Raw genomic sequence first — 18119 nt, forward strand, 5'->3', positions numbered from 1 at the left:
GAGTTTTTATTTTGGGAGAAATTGTGGATGGTTTGATTCCGGTAAGTTTGGTAAAAGTTGAATTCCTTAATAATTTGAATTAAGAGGGACTTAAAGTTATATTTCCAAAAAAAAATTAAAACTGAACCTTGATGTCTCTCTCTTATTTATTATTGGTGAAATCTGTGTTGAACATTAAGTATTTTTAAACTGAATTGAATTTAAGTTACTCTGTGAGGGGAGTAAAAAAGTAGAGCTTTTAGAAATAGGTCAAGCTAAAGAGACTATCAACTCAATATAGATTGCTATATATGTAAAATATTATATAGGAACATCATGGTAGTCACAAACCAGAAACCTATAATAACTAAACAAATAAGTAAGAGGAAAGAAATGAAACATATTAATAAAGAAAGTCAAAAGCCACAAGGGAAGAGAGCAAGAGAAAAAGAAAGGAACAGAGAAGAACTACTAAAACACTCAGAAAAATAAAAGTAACAAAATGGCAATAAATACATATTTATCAATAGCTACTTTAAATGTAGATGGACTAAATACTCCAATCAAAAGGCATAGGGTGGTGGATTAGATAAAAAACCAAGACCCATATATATGCTGCACACAAGAGACACACTTCAGTCCTAAAGATACTCACAAACTGAAAGTGAAAGGATGGAAAAAGATACTCCATGCAAATAGAAAAGAAAAGAAAGCGGGGGTAGCAATACTTCTATGAGACAAAATAGACTTTAAAACAAAAACTGTAACAAGAGACCAAGAAGGGCATTACATAATGATAAAGGGAACAATCCAACAAGAGGATATAACACTTGTAAATTTCTATGCACCCAACATAAGAGCACCTAAATATATAAAGCAATTATTAACAGACATAAAAGGAGAAATAGACAGTAACACAATAATAGTAGGGGATATTAACACTCCACTTACACCAGTGGATAGATCATGCAAACCGAAGATCAATAAGGAAACCATGGCCTTAAATGACATATTCAATCAGAAGGACCTAGTAGATACATATAGAACATTCCATTACAAAACTGCAGAATACACATTCTTTTCAAATGCACATGGAACATTCTCCAGGATTGATCACATATTAGGCCACAAAACAAGTCTCAATAAATTTAAGAAGATCAAAATAATGCCATGCATCTTTTCTGACCACAAAGGTATGAAACTACAAATCAACTATAGAAAGAAAATCAGAAAGTCACAAAAATGTGGAGATTAAACAAATGCTGAACAACAATTGGGTCAATGAAGAAAGCAAAGGAGATCTATGGGATACAGCAAAAGCGGTTCTAAGAGAGAAGTTTATAGCAATTCAGGCCTTCCTCAACAAACAAGAAAAATCCCAAATAAACAATCTAACAGCACATCTAAAGGAACTGGGAAAAGAAGAAGAAACAAAGCCCAAAATCAGCAGAAGGAAGGAAATGATAAAAATCAGAGCAGAAATAAAAGAAATAGAGACTTAAAAAACAGTAGAAAAAATTAATGAAATCAAGAGCTGGTTCTTTGAAAAGATAAACAAAATTGACAAGCCTTTGACTAGACTTACTAAGGAAAAAAGAGAGAAGGCTCAAATAAATAAAATCAGAAATGGAGAGGAGAAATTACAATGGACACCTCAGAAACATAAAAGATTATAAGAGAATACTATGAAATGCTGCACACCAACAAATTGGATAATCTAGAAGAAATGGATAAATTCTTAGAAACACACAACCTTCCAAAACTGGGCCAAGAAGAAGTAGAGAAGTTGAATAGACTGATTACCAATAAGGAGATTGAAACAGCAATCAAAAACCTCCCCAAGAATAAAAATTCAGGACCAGTTGACTTCCCTGGTGAATTCTATCAAACATTCAAAGAGGGGTATCCTTCTCAAACGGTTCCAAAAAATGGAAGAAGAGGGGAGGCTGCCTAACTCATTCTACAAAGCCAAAATTATCCTGATACCAAAACCTGATAAGGACAACGCAAAAAAAACAAAATTACAGGCCAATACCACTGATGAACATCAATGCAAAAATCCTCAACAAAATACTAGCAAATCGAATACAACAATACATTAAAAAGATCATACACCATGATGAAGTAAGTTTCATTCCAGGGATGCAGGGATGATTCAACATCCACAAAGCTATCAACATGATACACCACATTAACAAAATGAATAATAAAAATCACATGATCATCTCAACTGATGCAGAGAATGCATTTGACAAGATACAGCACCCATTTATGATAAAAACTCTAAATAAAATGGGTATAGAAGGAAAATACCTCAACATAACAAAGGCCATATATGGCAAGCCCACAGCTGATATCATTCTCAATGGAGAAAAACTGAAAACTATTCCTCTAAGAACAGGAACCAGATGAGCATGCTCATTTTCACCACTCTTATTTAACATAATATTGGAAGTCCTAGCCAGAGCAATCAGGCAAGAAAAAGAAATAAAAGAGATCCAGATTGGAAAAGAAGAAGTGAAACTGTCACTCTTGCAGATGATATGATTTTATATATAGAAAATCCTAAAGAATCCATTAAAAAACTTCTAGAAACAATCAATGAATACAGTCAAGTCGCAGGATACAAAATCGACATACAAAAATTGGTTGTATTTCTATACACTAACAACGAAGTAGCAGAAAGAGAAATAAGAATACAATCCCATTTCCAATTGCAACAAAAAGAATAAAATACCTAGGAATAAACTTAACCAAAGAGGGGAAAGTTCTGTATATCAAAAACTATAAAACATTGTTGAAAGAAATTGAAGAAGACACAAAGAAATAGAAAGATATTCTGTGCTCTTGGATCGGAAGAATTAACACAGTTAAAATGTCTATACTTCCCAAAGCAATCTATAGATTCAATGCAATCCCTATCAAAGTTCAAACAACATTTTTCACAGAAATAGAATAAAGAATCCTAAAATTTATATGGAACAACAAATGACCCCAAATATCCAAAGGAATCCTGAGGAAAAAGAACAAAGCTGGAGGTATCACACTCCCTGATTTCAAAATATACCACAAAGCCATAGTAACCAAAACAACATGGTACTGGCACAAAAACAGACACACAGATTAATGGAACAGAATCGAGAGCCCAGAAATAAACCCACACATTTATGGACAGCTACTATTCGACAAGGGAGCCAAGAGCATATGATGGAGAAAGGAGAGTCTCTTCAATAAATGGTGCTGGGAAAACTGGACAGCCACATGCAAAAGAATGAAAGTAGACCATTCCCTTACACCATGCACAAAAATCAACTCAAAATGGATTAAAGGCTTGAATGTAAGACATGAAACTTCTAGAAGAAAACATAGACAGTATGCTCTTTGACATCGGTCTTAGCAGCATATTTTCAAGTACCATGTCTGATTGGACAAGGGAAACAAAAGAAAAAATGAACAACTGGGGCTACAGCAAACTAAAAAGCTTCTGCACAGCAAAGGAAACCATCAACAAAATGAAAAGACAACCTAACAATTGGGAGAAGATATTTGCAAACCATATATCAGATAAGGGGTTAATATCCAAAATATTCAAAGAACTCATATGTCTCAACAACAAAAAAACCAAGAACCCAATTAAAAAATGGGCAAAAGACCTGAACAGAGATTTCTCCAAAGAAGATATATGGATGGCTAACAGGCACATGAAAATGTGTTCAACATCATTAGCTATCAGGGAAGTGCAAATCAAAACTACAATGAGATATCACCTCACTCCCGTCAGAATGTCTATAATTAACAAGACAGGAAACAACAAGTGTTAGAGAAGATGTGGAGAGAAGGGAATGCTTGTATACTACTGGTGGGAGTGCAAACTGGTGCAGCCACTATGGAAAGCAGTATGGAGTATCTTCAGAAAATTAAAAATAGATCTACCATATGATCCAGCTATTCCACTGCTGGGTATTTATCCAAAGAACTTGAAGACACAAATGCATAAAGATACATGCACACCTATATTCATTGCAGCATTATTCACAATAGCCAAGACTTGGAAGCAACCTAGGTGCCCATCAAGGGATGAACGGGTAAAGAAGATGTGGCATATATACACAATGGAATACTACTCAGCCATAAGAAATGATGAAATCCAGCCATTCATGACAACATGGATGGACCTTGAGGGTATATTATGCTAAGTGAAATAAGTCAGAGGGAGAAAGTCAAGTACCATATAATCTCACTCACAAGTAGAAGATAAAAACAATGACAAACAAACACATAGCAACAGAGATTGGATTGGTGGTTACCAGAGGGGAAGGGGAGAAGGAGGAGGGTGAAAAGGGTGTTTAGACACACATGTATGGTGATGAATCGTAATTAGTTTTTGGGTGGTGAACATGATGTAATCTACACAGAATTTGAAATATATTACTATGTACACCTGAAAGTTATATAATGTTATAATCCAATATTACTGCAATAAAGAATAAATTAATTCATTAAAAAAAACTACTCTGTGCTCCTAACACTCCAAAGAAAGCATTTGGGAACACCTCACTCCCTTCAACATAAGAAATTGTACCCTAGAGTCCTCTTTGAATAGTACTGTTATTTTAAAAAGTTAAAAAACAATCTGAGACATAATTTTCACTGTCCTTAAAAAAGAAAAGGAGCACTATTAATAAATGGAAAAACTGAAGCACAGAAATATATTCATTGCCTCAGCATGGTATTTCTGCAATGACTGTCTTTCATGTGTAAAGCCCCAGGCCATGCTGTCACTGTTTTTCTTGGCTCAGGAACTACTAAAGATCAGATCCCACTGTTGATGAGAACTTGCTTTGTACGTAAGCAGCATGGTGCCAGCTCTAAGTCCTTCTCAATGATGGTTGGAGACTGGGATAAAGTGACCATCATCATTTGTGAAACATGATTGAGTACATACCATTTGTGACGTGAAAATACCAGATGCCTATCTTAAGCTTGATATTCTTCATGTCAGGGGGCTCCAGATGGTATTCATCGTTCTCTGTGGTATTTTTGAGACTTTAGGGCAAATAGCTTTGGTGAAAAATAAGAGTGTATGCCTTGCCCTTGCTTAAGCACCTGTTGTTCAGGCTCTGGTTACAGCAGGCAAGTATGTATGTTAATGGATTTCTTGCTAGTGCAAAATTTTACTACCTACCCAGTTTCTGTGGAGCCAGACAATTTCTGTCAACTAATCAGCATGCAGATGACAATATCTTTTAAAGGGCACTGTAGACGACAATTATTTTAACTCAACTTCTGAATGGTAACTAGGTATGTCTTTACAGAAAACTAAAAGATGTCACCAGTCCTGAGGGTCATTATCATTTAAATGCAGGTTATTGCCAATCTCTATGCCCCCTTTGTAAATGTGTGGATTTATTTGTTAGGCACTTTGGACCCAAGTGTAGAGAATGGGCATATGCTTTCAAACTAAGCAATATTTGCAATGCTTTCTGCACCTTGACTACTAATTTTGAACGTAGAGTTTTTTTGTTAGAATATTACTGGTCAAACAAGAAATATCAATCTGAATTGTACAGGCTCACCTAAACAAAAATTGTATTACACTGCTGATATCTTTAAACGTGAAAGATTTTATTTTCTGAAGAATTCTTAGAACAGGATCACTGCCCAGTGGAGGCATAGCCAGATATAAGGGCATTATATTTTTAATCATTTTATTATAGTTCTGTGACTCTAATCAAAGTTTTTTCATTGATCATATTTATCAATTCAATCTATAAATGATCATGAGAAAAAGGTAAGGGGGATAAAAGCAATATGGTGAAGACAAGCTATGTAAATTTTGCTTTTTATTTCTGATGGAGTTTAATGTCACAAGGATTGTTGTTATCTAGTTGCTGAATTGTACATAACTGAAAGAGCTCATCAGCAGATTTCACTAGGGTCTATCAAAACAGTCCACGGGTACAGTCGGTTTGAATGTGAATATCTGGCACAGATGAAGTCATTTGAATAAGTGTAGAGAATGGGTGCAGCAAAGTTTTTAATGGAGTAAAGTTAGATTGTAGATGCAGATATAGGGTCAGTATTAGTAGTTAGTAGTTAAGTAGATAGCTGTTAGTAGTAAGTAATAGTAGCAGGTGGTTAGTATTTAAGGTCGGTAGTTAGAGTTAGGCTACTCTGACAGACAACAGAGTGGCTGGAAAAGAGTCATGGAAGAAAGGGAAATCATATGTTCATTAAAATGCTCTTTAAAAATCATATCAGCCCCAAGAAGTAAGAATTTCTACTAAACAATATGCCATTCTTCATTATTTTCTTTTCCACTTTGATTGGCTTTGTTCGTTGGGTTGATATAAATGTGTGCTTTGTCATTCAGAGTCCTGCTGTGATTCTAAGCATTTTTAGCCTCCTAGGTTGACTCTCGATTGAAATCTCTAAAAATTCTCCACCTCTTCAACTCAGCTCCTGTCCCACATCTCCTCCTCTCTGAGGACTTCATCTAGTCTCTGCTTGACCAAGAAGAATGAACCATGTAGTGTAAGTGCCATCAACTTTTCTCCTTTGCTCCTCAAGGTCAACGCCTTCATCCTCTCTTTTCTTTCCTGCCTGTCTTTAAGGAAAACTTGTCTCTCTATTCTGCTGAACAATTTATCCCTCTTCCTAGGTTCTTATTCCAAATCCTTTCTATGTCTGTCTCTCAAAATTTTCTCCATTAATACCTCAGGCTAAAAAAAGTATTCAGTTGTTCCTTTTTCTTCCTAAAATGAATTAAACAATACTGCTTGTGTATTCCCGGTCTTCATTCTCCTTGCACTCTCCCACATACTACCCTCTACTCTTGTCCCTGTTTTTACCTGAAATGGTTCCCCTCCATTCTCTGCCATCAACAATCTACCACCCACCTAGTCCAGTGGTTTTTGAATAATACCCAATGCAGAAGCAAATGTTCTACAAAGGCGGCTCAGAGGCTCACCACAGGGAGCAAGAGAGTGGGCAGCAGATAGGTTAGAATCTCCATCTCCAAAGAGAGAAGCTCCAATAAGAATTGTTTTACACATTTGGCATATTTGAGTCCTGGTGCTTTACAACTATTTGAAAATGACAATTTTAATGAAATTGCAGAAAGGTTAAGTGACTTGCTCAAGATTAGTGGCAGATTGAGAGCTAGTACTTGGGTCTTCCGAATTCCTATTCCATATCTTTTTATATTATTCAGGTATTACTGGGGTGGCATTTTTACGTAAGGAAGAAAATTCTTCATTAAATGTTCCTAAAGGCTTTTCTTCCATGCCAATATAATTTTAGATTATGGGGTGATTTCTGTTATAAATTATTTATTTATCTCCATCCAGAGTGGTGTATATTGGGACTCTTCTTCATTCAAGCCGGGCTCTTGCGTGTGATGTGAAGAAACTTGATTCTACACTGACATGGAACATGATTTCTGGTTCTTAGCAATGTTGTAACTATAATCAACGTTAGATAATGTCCGAAAGTTTCCAATTGGGTCAGAAGATAGCTTTGATTTGGGGAAATTCCTTGAGATTCAGTCCTAATCTGAGAAAGTATCTCCTCCTTCCTAATTAGGTAAATTTCTGGAAGTAGGAGGGCAAAGTTCTTTCAGAATTGAACTATAGATATTTTGAAGTAACTTTTACTATTCCTAAGCCTGACATCAGATGCAAAATAACTTTCCATTCACTAGCTTCATTATCCTAACCCTTTTTCTTTTGCACTGTGAACAATTTGGTTCAACTGAAGGGGAACCCATAAGTGGTCCCAGAATGCTTTTGGTTCTGAAACATTCTGACAATAGCTGTTTCATAAAAAGCAAACGATTTAGGGACTAAGAAATACGGCTGCACATTTTAGGACAAATCTTTCCTACGTTTTGTGATCTATCAAGGAATCAAATGTTTTGGGTTATGAAAAATAATTTTAGATCAATTAATACAGTGTGATTGGAAATCTTGCACCTCATTTGGACATGGTTGAACAGTAAAAATGACCTGAAATGTTTCATGAGAAATTATATTTAAGGTTATACTTAAATGGAATAACGTGGAATGCTGATGTAAAATACAACAGTTTGATGTACTTTTATGTACCACAATACATAAATTTAAATCACTTTAAATTATTATGAAATTACCGTTTAGTTAACAATAAACTAACAAGACACAGGGATTTTAACAATGTGGTTTTGGAGGTAAAAAAAAATCCACTTTGAATTTTTTTTTTTTACCTCTCAATAGTTTGAGTACAGTTGCTTTTCTCTAATCAACTTTTGTTTTGTTTTGCACATTGTGCTTAATAAGCAAGCATCTTCCATTTGCTGAGTTTTCAGAGTTATCTTGCACTTTGATTTTTTACTCACTTTGCAGTCACAAGATGAGAAATGTAGACACTGTGTACAAACAAGAAGTTCGTGCAAAGTCAAGCTCTCAAAACCACATGCAAGACTCAGTGGCACATGGTTTAGAGCTCACACACTCCAGGATCATGTAACACAGGCATGCAGATGAGAGGAAAGAAAAGCACCTACATCATGAAAATAGAGGAGGATGAAAGAGAATGACATTTTCTTTATGACAATTATCTAATGCAAACCGTATACCCATAACCTTTGCCAGAGTGGAGGAAGGGGCAGATAAGTGACTTTTTGTGGGAACAGGGAAATTGTATATAAATATTATTAGAGGTCAAGTCATTGTTCAAGTTAAGGACTTCTATTCTGTACTTGGCCTCTGCCAGGTTATCTTCCCCAGTTTCTTGCTTTGTAATTCCTTGCTACATCATGCAAAAAAGATCAGAACTAACATTGGAAATCATTTAACAAGCTCTAAACCTGACAGATAACAAGGGTGTTCTCCACAATTTACACGAGAATTAAATTGGATATAAATACCTCCTGTTCTTACCGGTGGGTGTTGTGATTCCATGTATTAAGGTGTGAAGCAGACAGGAAAGAGATAAATCTTTCATAAGTACATTGTAAATAGGCAAGTGGTATATAAACCATATTCATAGGTAATAGAGTCAAACAATGAAAGGTAAATAGTTGTCACAAAATAGACTTTATCACAAAAAATGCTCATAAAACTAGAGTTATATGGAGAAGGGAGGTACAATAAATAATTGTTTTACTACTGTTATTGAAATAACGTAGCGGTACGGAACAACAAAATTGAGTGATACGTGTTTTGATTAAAAATTCTTGACACTGCTTCCACCAACCCAGCATTAGAGAATCCCCAATAGTTGCCGAATGTTTATATCTTTTTAAAGCAATAATACAGATGGAAATATATAAAAGGGATCAATTTGCAGGTGCTTTCCTGTGAGATTAAAGTGTTACCTTGGTGAGATCAATTTATCAAATGAATTTTCAGGAGTAACATTGGGATAATTATGTATAACTCATGGAATTCAGTTGTGGTTTTATCTGAAATGTGCTAATTGATTAGCTCTTCAAATTAAAATTTTTACAATGGCATGCCCTTACTTCTCAGTCAAGTAAATAATACACAGCTATGATAAACTTATCCATATCTAAATATATCTTTCAAATTGGTCAATAGTTGCAATGCTTTCTGCACCTTGGCTGCTAATTTTGAACCTTTGTTTTTTTGTTAGAATGTTATTGGTCAAATAAAATATGTCAATTTAAATTGAACAGGCTCACTTATGCAAACATTTGTATTATGCTGTTGATGTCATTAAATGTGAATGATTTTATTTTCTGAGGAATTCTTAGAAACAGGGTCCTTGCCCAGTGGAGGAGTAGCTAGATGGGAGGGCACCATATTTTTAATAGGTCTATGATACTCCACAGAATTTGTATTTATCATATAATTTATCTTTAGTAATCAATCTATACAGTGAAAGAACTAGGTCAAAAGAATGTGTGCAATTCTCCTAATAATAAGAAGAGCTATTTGGAACACAGTAAAGTTATGAATTGTGTTGATTTGTGATCATTGGTGGAGTAGGGAAGGGTTATGAAAAGTGATTGTGGATGTTGAATTTGCTTAAAAGTTACGAAGGAATCCATATTTCCCCCTTGAAAGGAAAGATGCATTAAACCAGGTACAGTAAAAGGGCACATAGTTAATTGTCTAAAATATACAAAAATAGTCCTTAACAAAAACATGAAACTTCCTATCATACAATGTTTATGACATACTTAAACTCCCTAACCTCTCCTACAGACCCTCAAAACGTCCTATTTTTTAAAGATTTCTGTTTGGGGGCACCATACTTGTTGCTGTTTACTTGCCAAATCTTACTGCACATGGGTCCTAGTGTTTATATGGGTGCTGGCAGCTAGACCATGTGGTGAGAGCCCAAGTCCCAGCTTAGCAAAGCTCTCTCTAATCAGAAGTGAGAACTCTACCACACACAGTTATATCAGTTTGCATCATGTTATAATGCCTTTGCCACACAGTATAACTAGATACAGCACCATGCAATGCCATGAATTGAGAATGAGAGACTATCTCCAGGGGAGAAAATAAACATCCGAGAGAGGAAAACAAAAGCAGGGGGTTCAAAGCTGGTGAGACTGGCTTTTCCATTTTGGCTGTAGCTATAATGCCTGAGGTGCTTCCGTTTTGGAAAACATAAATACATACCATGTTCATGTCAATGCCATTGGTGTAAGTCCACGCGTGCTGAAAATATTCTTCAAGCCGTTGTCTCAGAGGGTTGGGGATTTGGTGAAAGCGAATGAACTCTTTTACTCGCAGCATCTGCATGTGGTACCTGGCAGTTCCCGAGTATAGTCTTTGGATAATTGCAGATACATTCCCAAAAATGCTTGCATACATTAGTGCTGGATTGGATAAAAAACAAAGTTATGGGGGAAGACTGCACTTGGGCATATTATATCTTGTCAGAATCTCAAGTATTAGATTTTTGATTATCTCAATCCAGTTGTGATGATTTACCATTGGCCTATGGGGAGAAAAGAAGTTTAGCCAATACTGTTTTAAATTTTATAATTTTGATGATATATCTGGAGAGGGAAGAGATCCAAGTTCACCATGGATTCTAAATTAAAGCAAAAACTCAGATTGTTTACAATATCAACCTATAATGTAGAGTGTTGAGGAGAGATAAAAGGCATTTGTAATAAATATTTTGTTTGTAGTGTAATAAGAAGTTATGTCATGGGGTTCCATAGATACATTTTCCGGAAGTGGAGTTAAAATGTAAATATTTAAATTGTCATAGCTCTGCCTCTCAACCTCAAACCTAACCTTGTAATATTAAAACTATTATAAATCTTAAGATTATTTTGAATGCTTTGGATTTGCTTAGGAAGGATAAATTGTCTTAAGGAACTCGGAGTTTCCCTAGCGTATCTACTTCTATACAATTTTTAATCTATTAAAATTGATTTTTATAGTATTTCTGCATGAGAAACAGATATCTCTGGCTTAGAATATGAGAATATAGTTTTATTTTGTAGAGAAAAATAGAATATGCCTTTGTTCTTTCATCTAAGGGAAGAAAGAAACTGCTAAGACAACCCTTGCTATATAGGCAATACTTAGAATACCCGTTTTAGTGCTTCCTGGGCTAAATCGTTATTATTTAACGTAAGCTTTTTAAGGGTCTTCTCTTTCTTTTTATATTTGTATTGGTTTCTAATAATCCTAAAAAAATGCTATACTCTGTACAAAAATCATATCATGATACATGGTCTATATCTTGATCTTTGAGCGTGTGTTAAAATGACTTAACTTCTCGGTCATCTGCTTTCTTTTCCATCTTACCTTTGTCTCTTGGTTAGCGTGGATCTTGTTTACTATAGATGTCCCAAGTAAGAGAATGTCTGAGAGAATGGGGTGGCCCTTGTTTTTATCTATTTAAAGGGATGAAAGTTGGGAGATCTGTAAGGAGCTGAACTGGGATGTGGGAAAGACAGCAATTCTCAGTAAGACAGGCAAGTTGTTTAGTTTGTATCTTCCACAGAAAAAAGACTCAAGCCTAATCCGAGTAAATGAATAGTTAATTATTAGGGAGTTAGCAACACTTGCCTGAAACTGATTTCTATGATCCAAGGAGATTCAAGTGAAAAATATATTTTACTCTTCCTAATTGTAGTATTGGAAATATTTATGCATGCCGTTATGTCTCCAAAGTACCTATCATGTTCTCAGGAAATAGTTTAGTTAGTACTGAGTAAGTTTACTTGATTTAATCAGAGGGCACATAATCAACACTAGTTATTTAACCTAAAACACATTACTAGTAGAAGAGTCAGGGAAAACATTCTTACTTAGTTTTTAATAAATACTGTTGTTTTATGCCCATACTGCCATAAAAATGAACCAAATACTAGTTTGGGTCATAAATAGATATTTCCACTCATTGACAAGATGACAAAATCTAAATGATAAATTCATGGTTAAATACATGAATGACACCTCTTAGGAAATTTTATGCTAATGACTTTTTAAATTATAATAAGGCATGAATTCTTTTCCTTTATTTTTTTTTGGAAGCAAATAGAGCTAAAGGCTGTAAGCAAGAGAGAAGCACAAAATGCTAATATTCTGTATACGTTATTTAGTTAATGCCCATCATCTGCCGTAAAATGTGAGTCAAAAGCAAGTTGGCAGACTATAGATAGGTGTTTCTCTCCGCAACTCATTTTCCTTAGCTTTCCTTCATAGGGAGTTCTTATTTCATCAAAATGATTTACTTTAGGTTTAGATACTATAGAAATAAAACAGGTATGTCTTAAAACTTTAGCATACCACATCCAAAATCTGATATGCTCACCAAACTAATGAATTTTAGTTGGTCATTGGGTATTAGCTGAAACATGCTGATAGAACAAATACACTTGCTTTTCTACCTATTAAAAAAACTGTAACAAAAAAATAAATTGTACTAATGTGCAATTTACATATAATAAAATGAAGCACTTTTAACTATATAGTTCTGTTATTTTTGGCAAATGTACACACTACTGTAAACACAATCAAGATATAGACCATTTCCATCACCCCAAAAGGTTCCTGTGTTCCTTGACTACCTGCCCACTCATTTGCGACCCTAGATAACCACTGGGCTCCTTTATGTCTTTACAGATTAGTTTGCATTTCCTAGGAGTTCATATAAATGGAGTTATAACGTACATATTCATTTGTGTCTGACTTCTTCTGCTCACATAATGTTTTTGAAATTAATTCTATTTTGTGTGTCAGTAATTTGTTCTTTTTTGTCGCTGAGTAGATTTGCATCATGTGGCTCTGCCACAGTTTATTTATCTCTTCTGTTGACAGAAATCTCACTGTCTCAAGTTTTTGGCTATTATGAATAAAACTGCCATGAACATTTGTGTACAAGTCTTTGTGTGGGCATTTATTTTCACTTCCCATTTAAACACTTAGGAGTGGAACTGCTGAGTTTATAGGAAACTGCCACACTATTTCCTGAAGTTGTGTCATTTTACACTCCCACCAGCAATATATGAGAGTATCAGTCGTTCCACAACCTTTCTAACATTTGGTATTATCAGTCTTTCGTTTTAACCATTGTAGTGGTAGTATAATATCTCATTGGGCTTTTAATTTGCACTTCCCTGATGACTAATAACATCTTTTCATGTACTTATTGGCTATTCATATATCTTCTTTTGTAAAATGAGTGTTTAAATCTTTTGCTCATTTTTAAATTGAGTTGTCTTCTTATTAGGGGCTTGTAAGAATTCTTGATATATTCTCAATACAAGTCTTTTTTTCAGGTCTAAATGTTGAGAATCTTTTTCTTTTGGTCTGCCATTTGCCTGTTCCTTTTCTTACAGAGTCCTTTAAAAAGTTGAAGTTACTAATTTTGATGAAATTCAATTTATCAATTTTTATTTTATGGCTCTGGGTTGTTTTTCCATTTGTTACAGTTTTGGTGATTTGTATTATTCAAAGAATTTGTCCATTACGTCTAAATTGTCATATTTATTATCACAAAGTAATCTATAATATTACTTTAGTATCCTTTCAATGTCTTTCGGATTTGTAGCTACATCTTTTCTTTCACACAAGACATTAGTAACACGTCTTCTCTCTCTCTCTTCAGTCTAATTGGAGGTTTATCAATTTTATTGATCTTTTAAAAGAGCCAGAATTTATTCCCATTAATTTTCTCTATTGTTTGCTTGTTTTTAATTTTTATTATTTTTATTTTTTCCCTTTCCTCCCCGAAGCCTCAGTGCATGGTTGTATATCCTGGTTGTAAGTCTTTCCAGTTTTTTTATGTGTGCTGCTGCCACAGCATGGCAACTGACAGACTGATGGTATGGTTCCATGACCAGGAAGGGAATCCAGGCTGACAAAGCGGTGAAAGCATCAAACTTTAACCACCAGGCTATCAGGGCTGGCTCTATATGTTTGTTTGCTTTTTTATGGTTTCTTTTACATAATTGTATATTTTTACTTGTGGGTCCTTCTAGTTGTGGCATGTGGGATGCTGCCTCAGCATGGCCCAATGAGTGGTGCCATGTCCATGCCCAGGATCTGAACCCGCGAAACGCTGGGCCGTCCTGCCAAAGTGGAGCACGAGAACTTAACTACTTGGCTACAGGGCTGACCCTCTACATGTCTTTTATTTTATTAATTTTTGCTCTTATCTCTATTATTTCTTCTACTTATATTAGGTTTAATTCACTTGTCTTTTACTAGCTTCTTAAGATGAAAGCTTAGATCTTTGATTTTAGACCTTTCTTCTTCTTCTTTTTTAATGCCAGGTGCAGTAGGACATGTTTATATCATAATGACATCTGGCCCTGCAGCCTTTTTTTTTTTTTTTTTGGTGATGAAGATCAGCCCTGAGCTAACATCTGTTGCCAATCTTCCTCTTTTTGCCTGAGGAAGATGGTACCTGAGCTAACATCCGTGCTGATCTCCCTCAATTTTGTATGCAGTACACTGCCACAGCATGGCTTGATGAGCAGTGCATAGGTCCATGCCCAGCATCTGAACCTGCAAACCCCAGGCCACTGTAGTGGAGCACACGAACTTATCTACTATGTCACCAGGCCAGCCTCTCATTCTTCTTTTTTAATAAAAACACTTAAAGCTATAAGTTTTCCTCTGAACACTGTTTTAGCTACCTCTTACAATTTTTGATACATTCTATTTTGATTTTCATTCAGTTAAAACTATTTTCTAATTTTCCATGTGATTTTTTTCTTTGAACCACAGGTTCTTCAGAAGTGTGTTACTTAATTTCAAATATTTGGAAACTTTCTAAATATCTATCTACTGTTCTTTCTCTCTTTCATCTTTCTTTTTCTTTTCTTTTTTTTATTTTTTACTAATTTCTGGTTTCTCTTACAGTCAGAGAAATACTCTGTGTGACTTAATACTTTTGAATTTATTGACATTTCTTTTTGGTCCAGAATATGATCTGTCTTGGTGACTTGTTTTCTATCCCAGCATATGGTCTGTCTTGATAAATATTCCATATACACTAGAAAAGAATGTGAATTCTGCTGATATTCTGTAATTGCCTATGTATCAAGTTAATTGATAGTATTCTTCAAGTCTTTTATATCTTTACTGATTCATCTTGTATCATTTTCCTTTCACCTGACGAACTTTATAATTTCTTGTAATCTGCTTATGATGAATTATGTCAGGTTTTGTCTGTCACTTTTGAAGGACAGTTTAATTGAACCGAGATTTCTATGTTGACAGATTTTGTTTTTCTTTTGGCGCTTAAAGATCTTATTCCACTGTCTTCTAGCTTGCATTGTTTCTAATAAGAAATCTGCTATCAACCTAATGTTTTCCCTCTGCACCTTATGTGTCTTTTTTTTTCTCTCTGGTTGCTTTTAAGAGTTTTTCTCTTTATCATTAGTTGTCAGTAATTTGACTATGATGTGCCTTGGTGTGTTTTTGTGTGTGTGTGTGTTTAAACTATTTGAGATTCACTGAATTTCTTAGATCTGTGCTTCATAGTTTTTATAAATTTTGGACACTTTTCAGCCATTAAAAAAAATTTATTTTCTACCTTGCCCCTCTAGCCCCCATTTTCTGGGAGTCCACATACACATTTGTTGAAGTCCTTGGGACTGTCTGCTAGTTCCATCATCTCTGTCAATTCTGGTTCTGGGTTTTTTGGTTTTTATTTCTTCACTAAGCTCTGATTAACATAAAACATTATATTAATTCCAGGTGTATAACATAATGATTAGATATTTGTATATGTTGCAAAATGTTCCCGACAATAAATCTCATTAACGTCTGTCATCATCCATAGTTACAGAATTTTTTTCTCATGATGAGAACTTCTATGATTTTTTCCCTTAGTAACTTTCAAATATGCAATACATTATTATTAACTATAGTCACCATGTTGTACATTGCATCCCCATGACTTATTTATTTAACAACTGGAAATTTGTACTTTTGATTCCCTTGACCCATTTCAACCCCCCCCCCCCCCCACCTTAGCCTCTGGCAATTATCAATTTGTCTCCTGTATCTATGAGCTTAGTTTTTAAAAAGAATTTTTTCATTTTAGATTCCACATATAAGTGAGATTATATGGTGTTTGTCTTTCTCTGACTTATTTCACTTGGCATAATGACCTCAAGGTCCATCCATGTTGTTGCAAATGGCAAGATTTCTTTTTTATGGCTAAATAATAATCCTGTGTGTGTGTGTGTGTGTGTGTGTACCACATCTTCTTTATCAGTTAGGAGTTTTAAAAAAAGTTTTTCTCCTGCTTATGAGTTACATTTCCCTGCTTCATAGCATATTAATTATTTTTTTAATGGCTGCTGGGCATTGCAAATTTAACATTACTCTTTGCTGTGTATTTTTTGTCTACCTTTAGAAATGTTATGCATTGTTCTTGCAGGCAGTTAAAATACTTGTAGATCAGCTTTGTTCCTTTTGAGGCTTGCTTTTTAAGCATTGTTAGGGCTAGACTAGCCATAGTACTATGGCACCTTTTCCTGAGGTTTCTATTAAATATGCTCAATATTCAATGAGGGCTTTCCATCCTGCTGACAAGAACTTGAATTTCTCCCAAAACTACGTGAGCTCTGGAAACTGTTCAGCTTACAGTACTTCTGGTATTTATTTTTCAGTCCTTGAGGAGTTTTGCCTCATGCATTTATGATGCTATTCATCAGCAGACTCAAAGGAATACGTAAATAGATTTCTGGAGCTTTCTTTACCATAGCTGCCTCTTCTCTGGTTATCTTGCAAATTTTAGCACCTCAGCCTCCATAACCTCTGATCTTGTTTTCTTAACTCAGCAAGATCACTGTCATCTGTTTAGGTTGCTTCTCCTTTCAATACGATCCAGAAAGTGCCTCCATGCAGAAAGCTGAGGGTATTATGGGACCCATCTTGTTTATTTTTCTTCTCTCTGGGATCAAATTTCCCTACTTCTGTTTTCCAATGTCTGAAAACAGTTGCCTTGTATATTTTGTTCAATTTTCTATTATTTTTCTAAAAATTTATAGAGGTATTGTAAGGTTCCAGTTACTCCATTATGGCTAGAAGCAGAAATCTAATAACATTTTTTACATGCTATAAAAACAAAAAATGATCCCAAGACGTTTGTCAAGCAGAGATGGAATACATTTGCTTTCATTTACTGGTTTATTTGTTTTTGAAATTAAATGTGTATGCTACAATTTTAATACTTGAATAAAAATATAAATGTATATGTTAGAACACATAGATTTAAATATATGATCATAACTTATATTAACACTTATCTAATGACCACTAAAATTTTCCTTTATTTTTCATCTTGAATTGTGTACACCTTTAAAATGAATTCTCTGTACACATTCAGCAGCACAATTAGTAACTGTCTTGCAAATAGTAGCTTCTAAAAATGTATCTATAGGCATTTGAGTTATTCATATTTAGTTATATGCCAGTTTTTAATGTTTAATTTTTATTTTCCTTGAATTATATTGCTGTCAGAGACATGGTAGATTGCTTTGTTTTCTACAACTTGGCCTAAAATTTTTCCTTTAGAATGAGCATTAGATTTAAAGAAGTTTAGGGATGATGAGAGAATTTGACCTGATAACTAGACAAAATAGACTATAACTAGGATTGGTTCATATACAATATTTTACATTATATTTTTGGATATTGTATTTT

General features: G+C 34.6%; 1 protein-coding gene across 1 annotated transcript in view; it reads right to left on the minus strand.

Annotated features, from left to right (window-relative positions):
- KCNH7 (potassium voltage-gated channel subfamily H member 7) overlaps window positions 1-18119 on the minus strand; it is a 465565-nt gene that overhangs the window by 40995 nt on the left and 406451 nt on the right. The window contains exon 9 of the mRNA XM_046659484.1: window positions 10611-10810. Coding sequence (XP_046515440.1) covers window positions 10611-10810 — 200 coding nt within the window. The remainder of the gene's footprint in view (window positions 1-10610; window positions 10811-18119) is intronic.

This window comes from Equus quagga, chromosome 4 (genome assembly GCF_021613505.1).
Source record: "Equus quagga isolate Etosha38 chromosome 4, UCLA_HA_Equagga_1.0, whole genome shotgun sequence".
Lineage (NCBI taxonomy): Eukaryota > Metazoa > Chordata > Mammalia > Perissodactyla > Equidae > Equus > Equus quagga.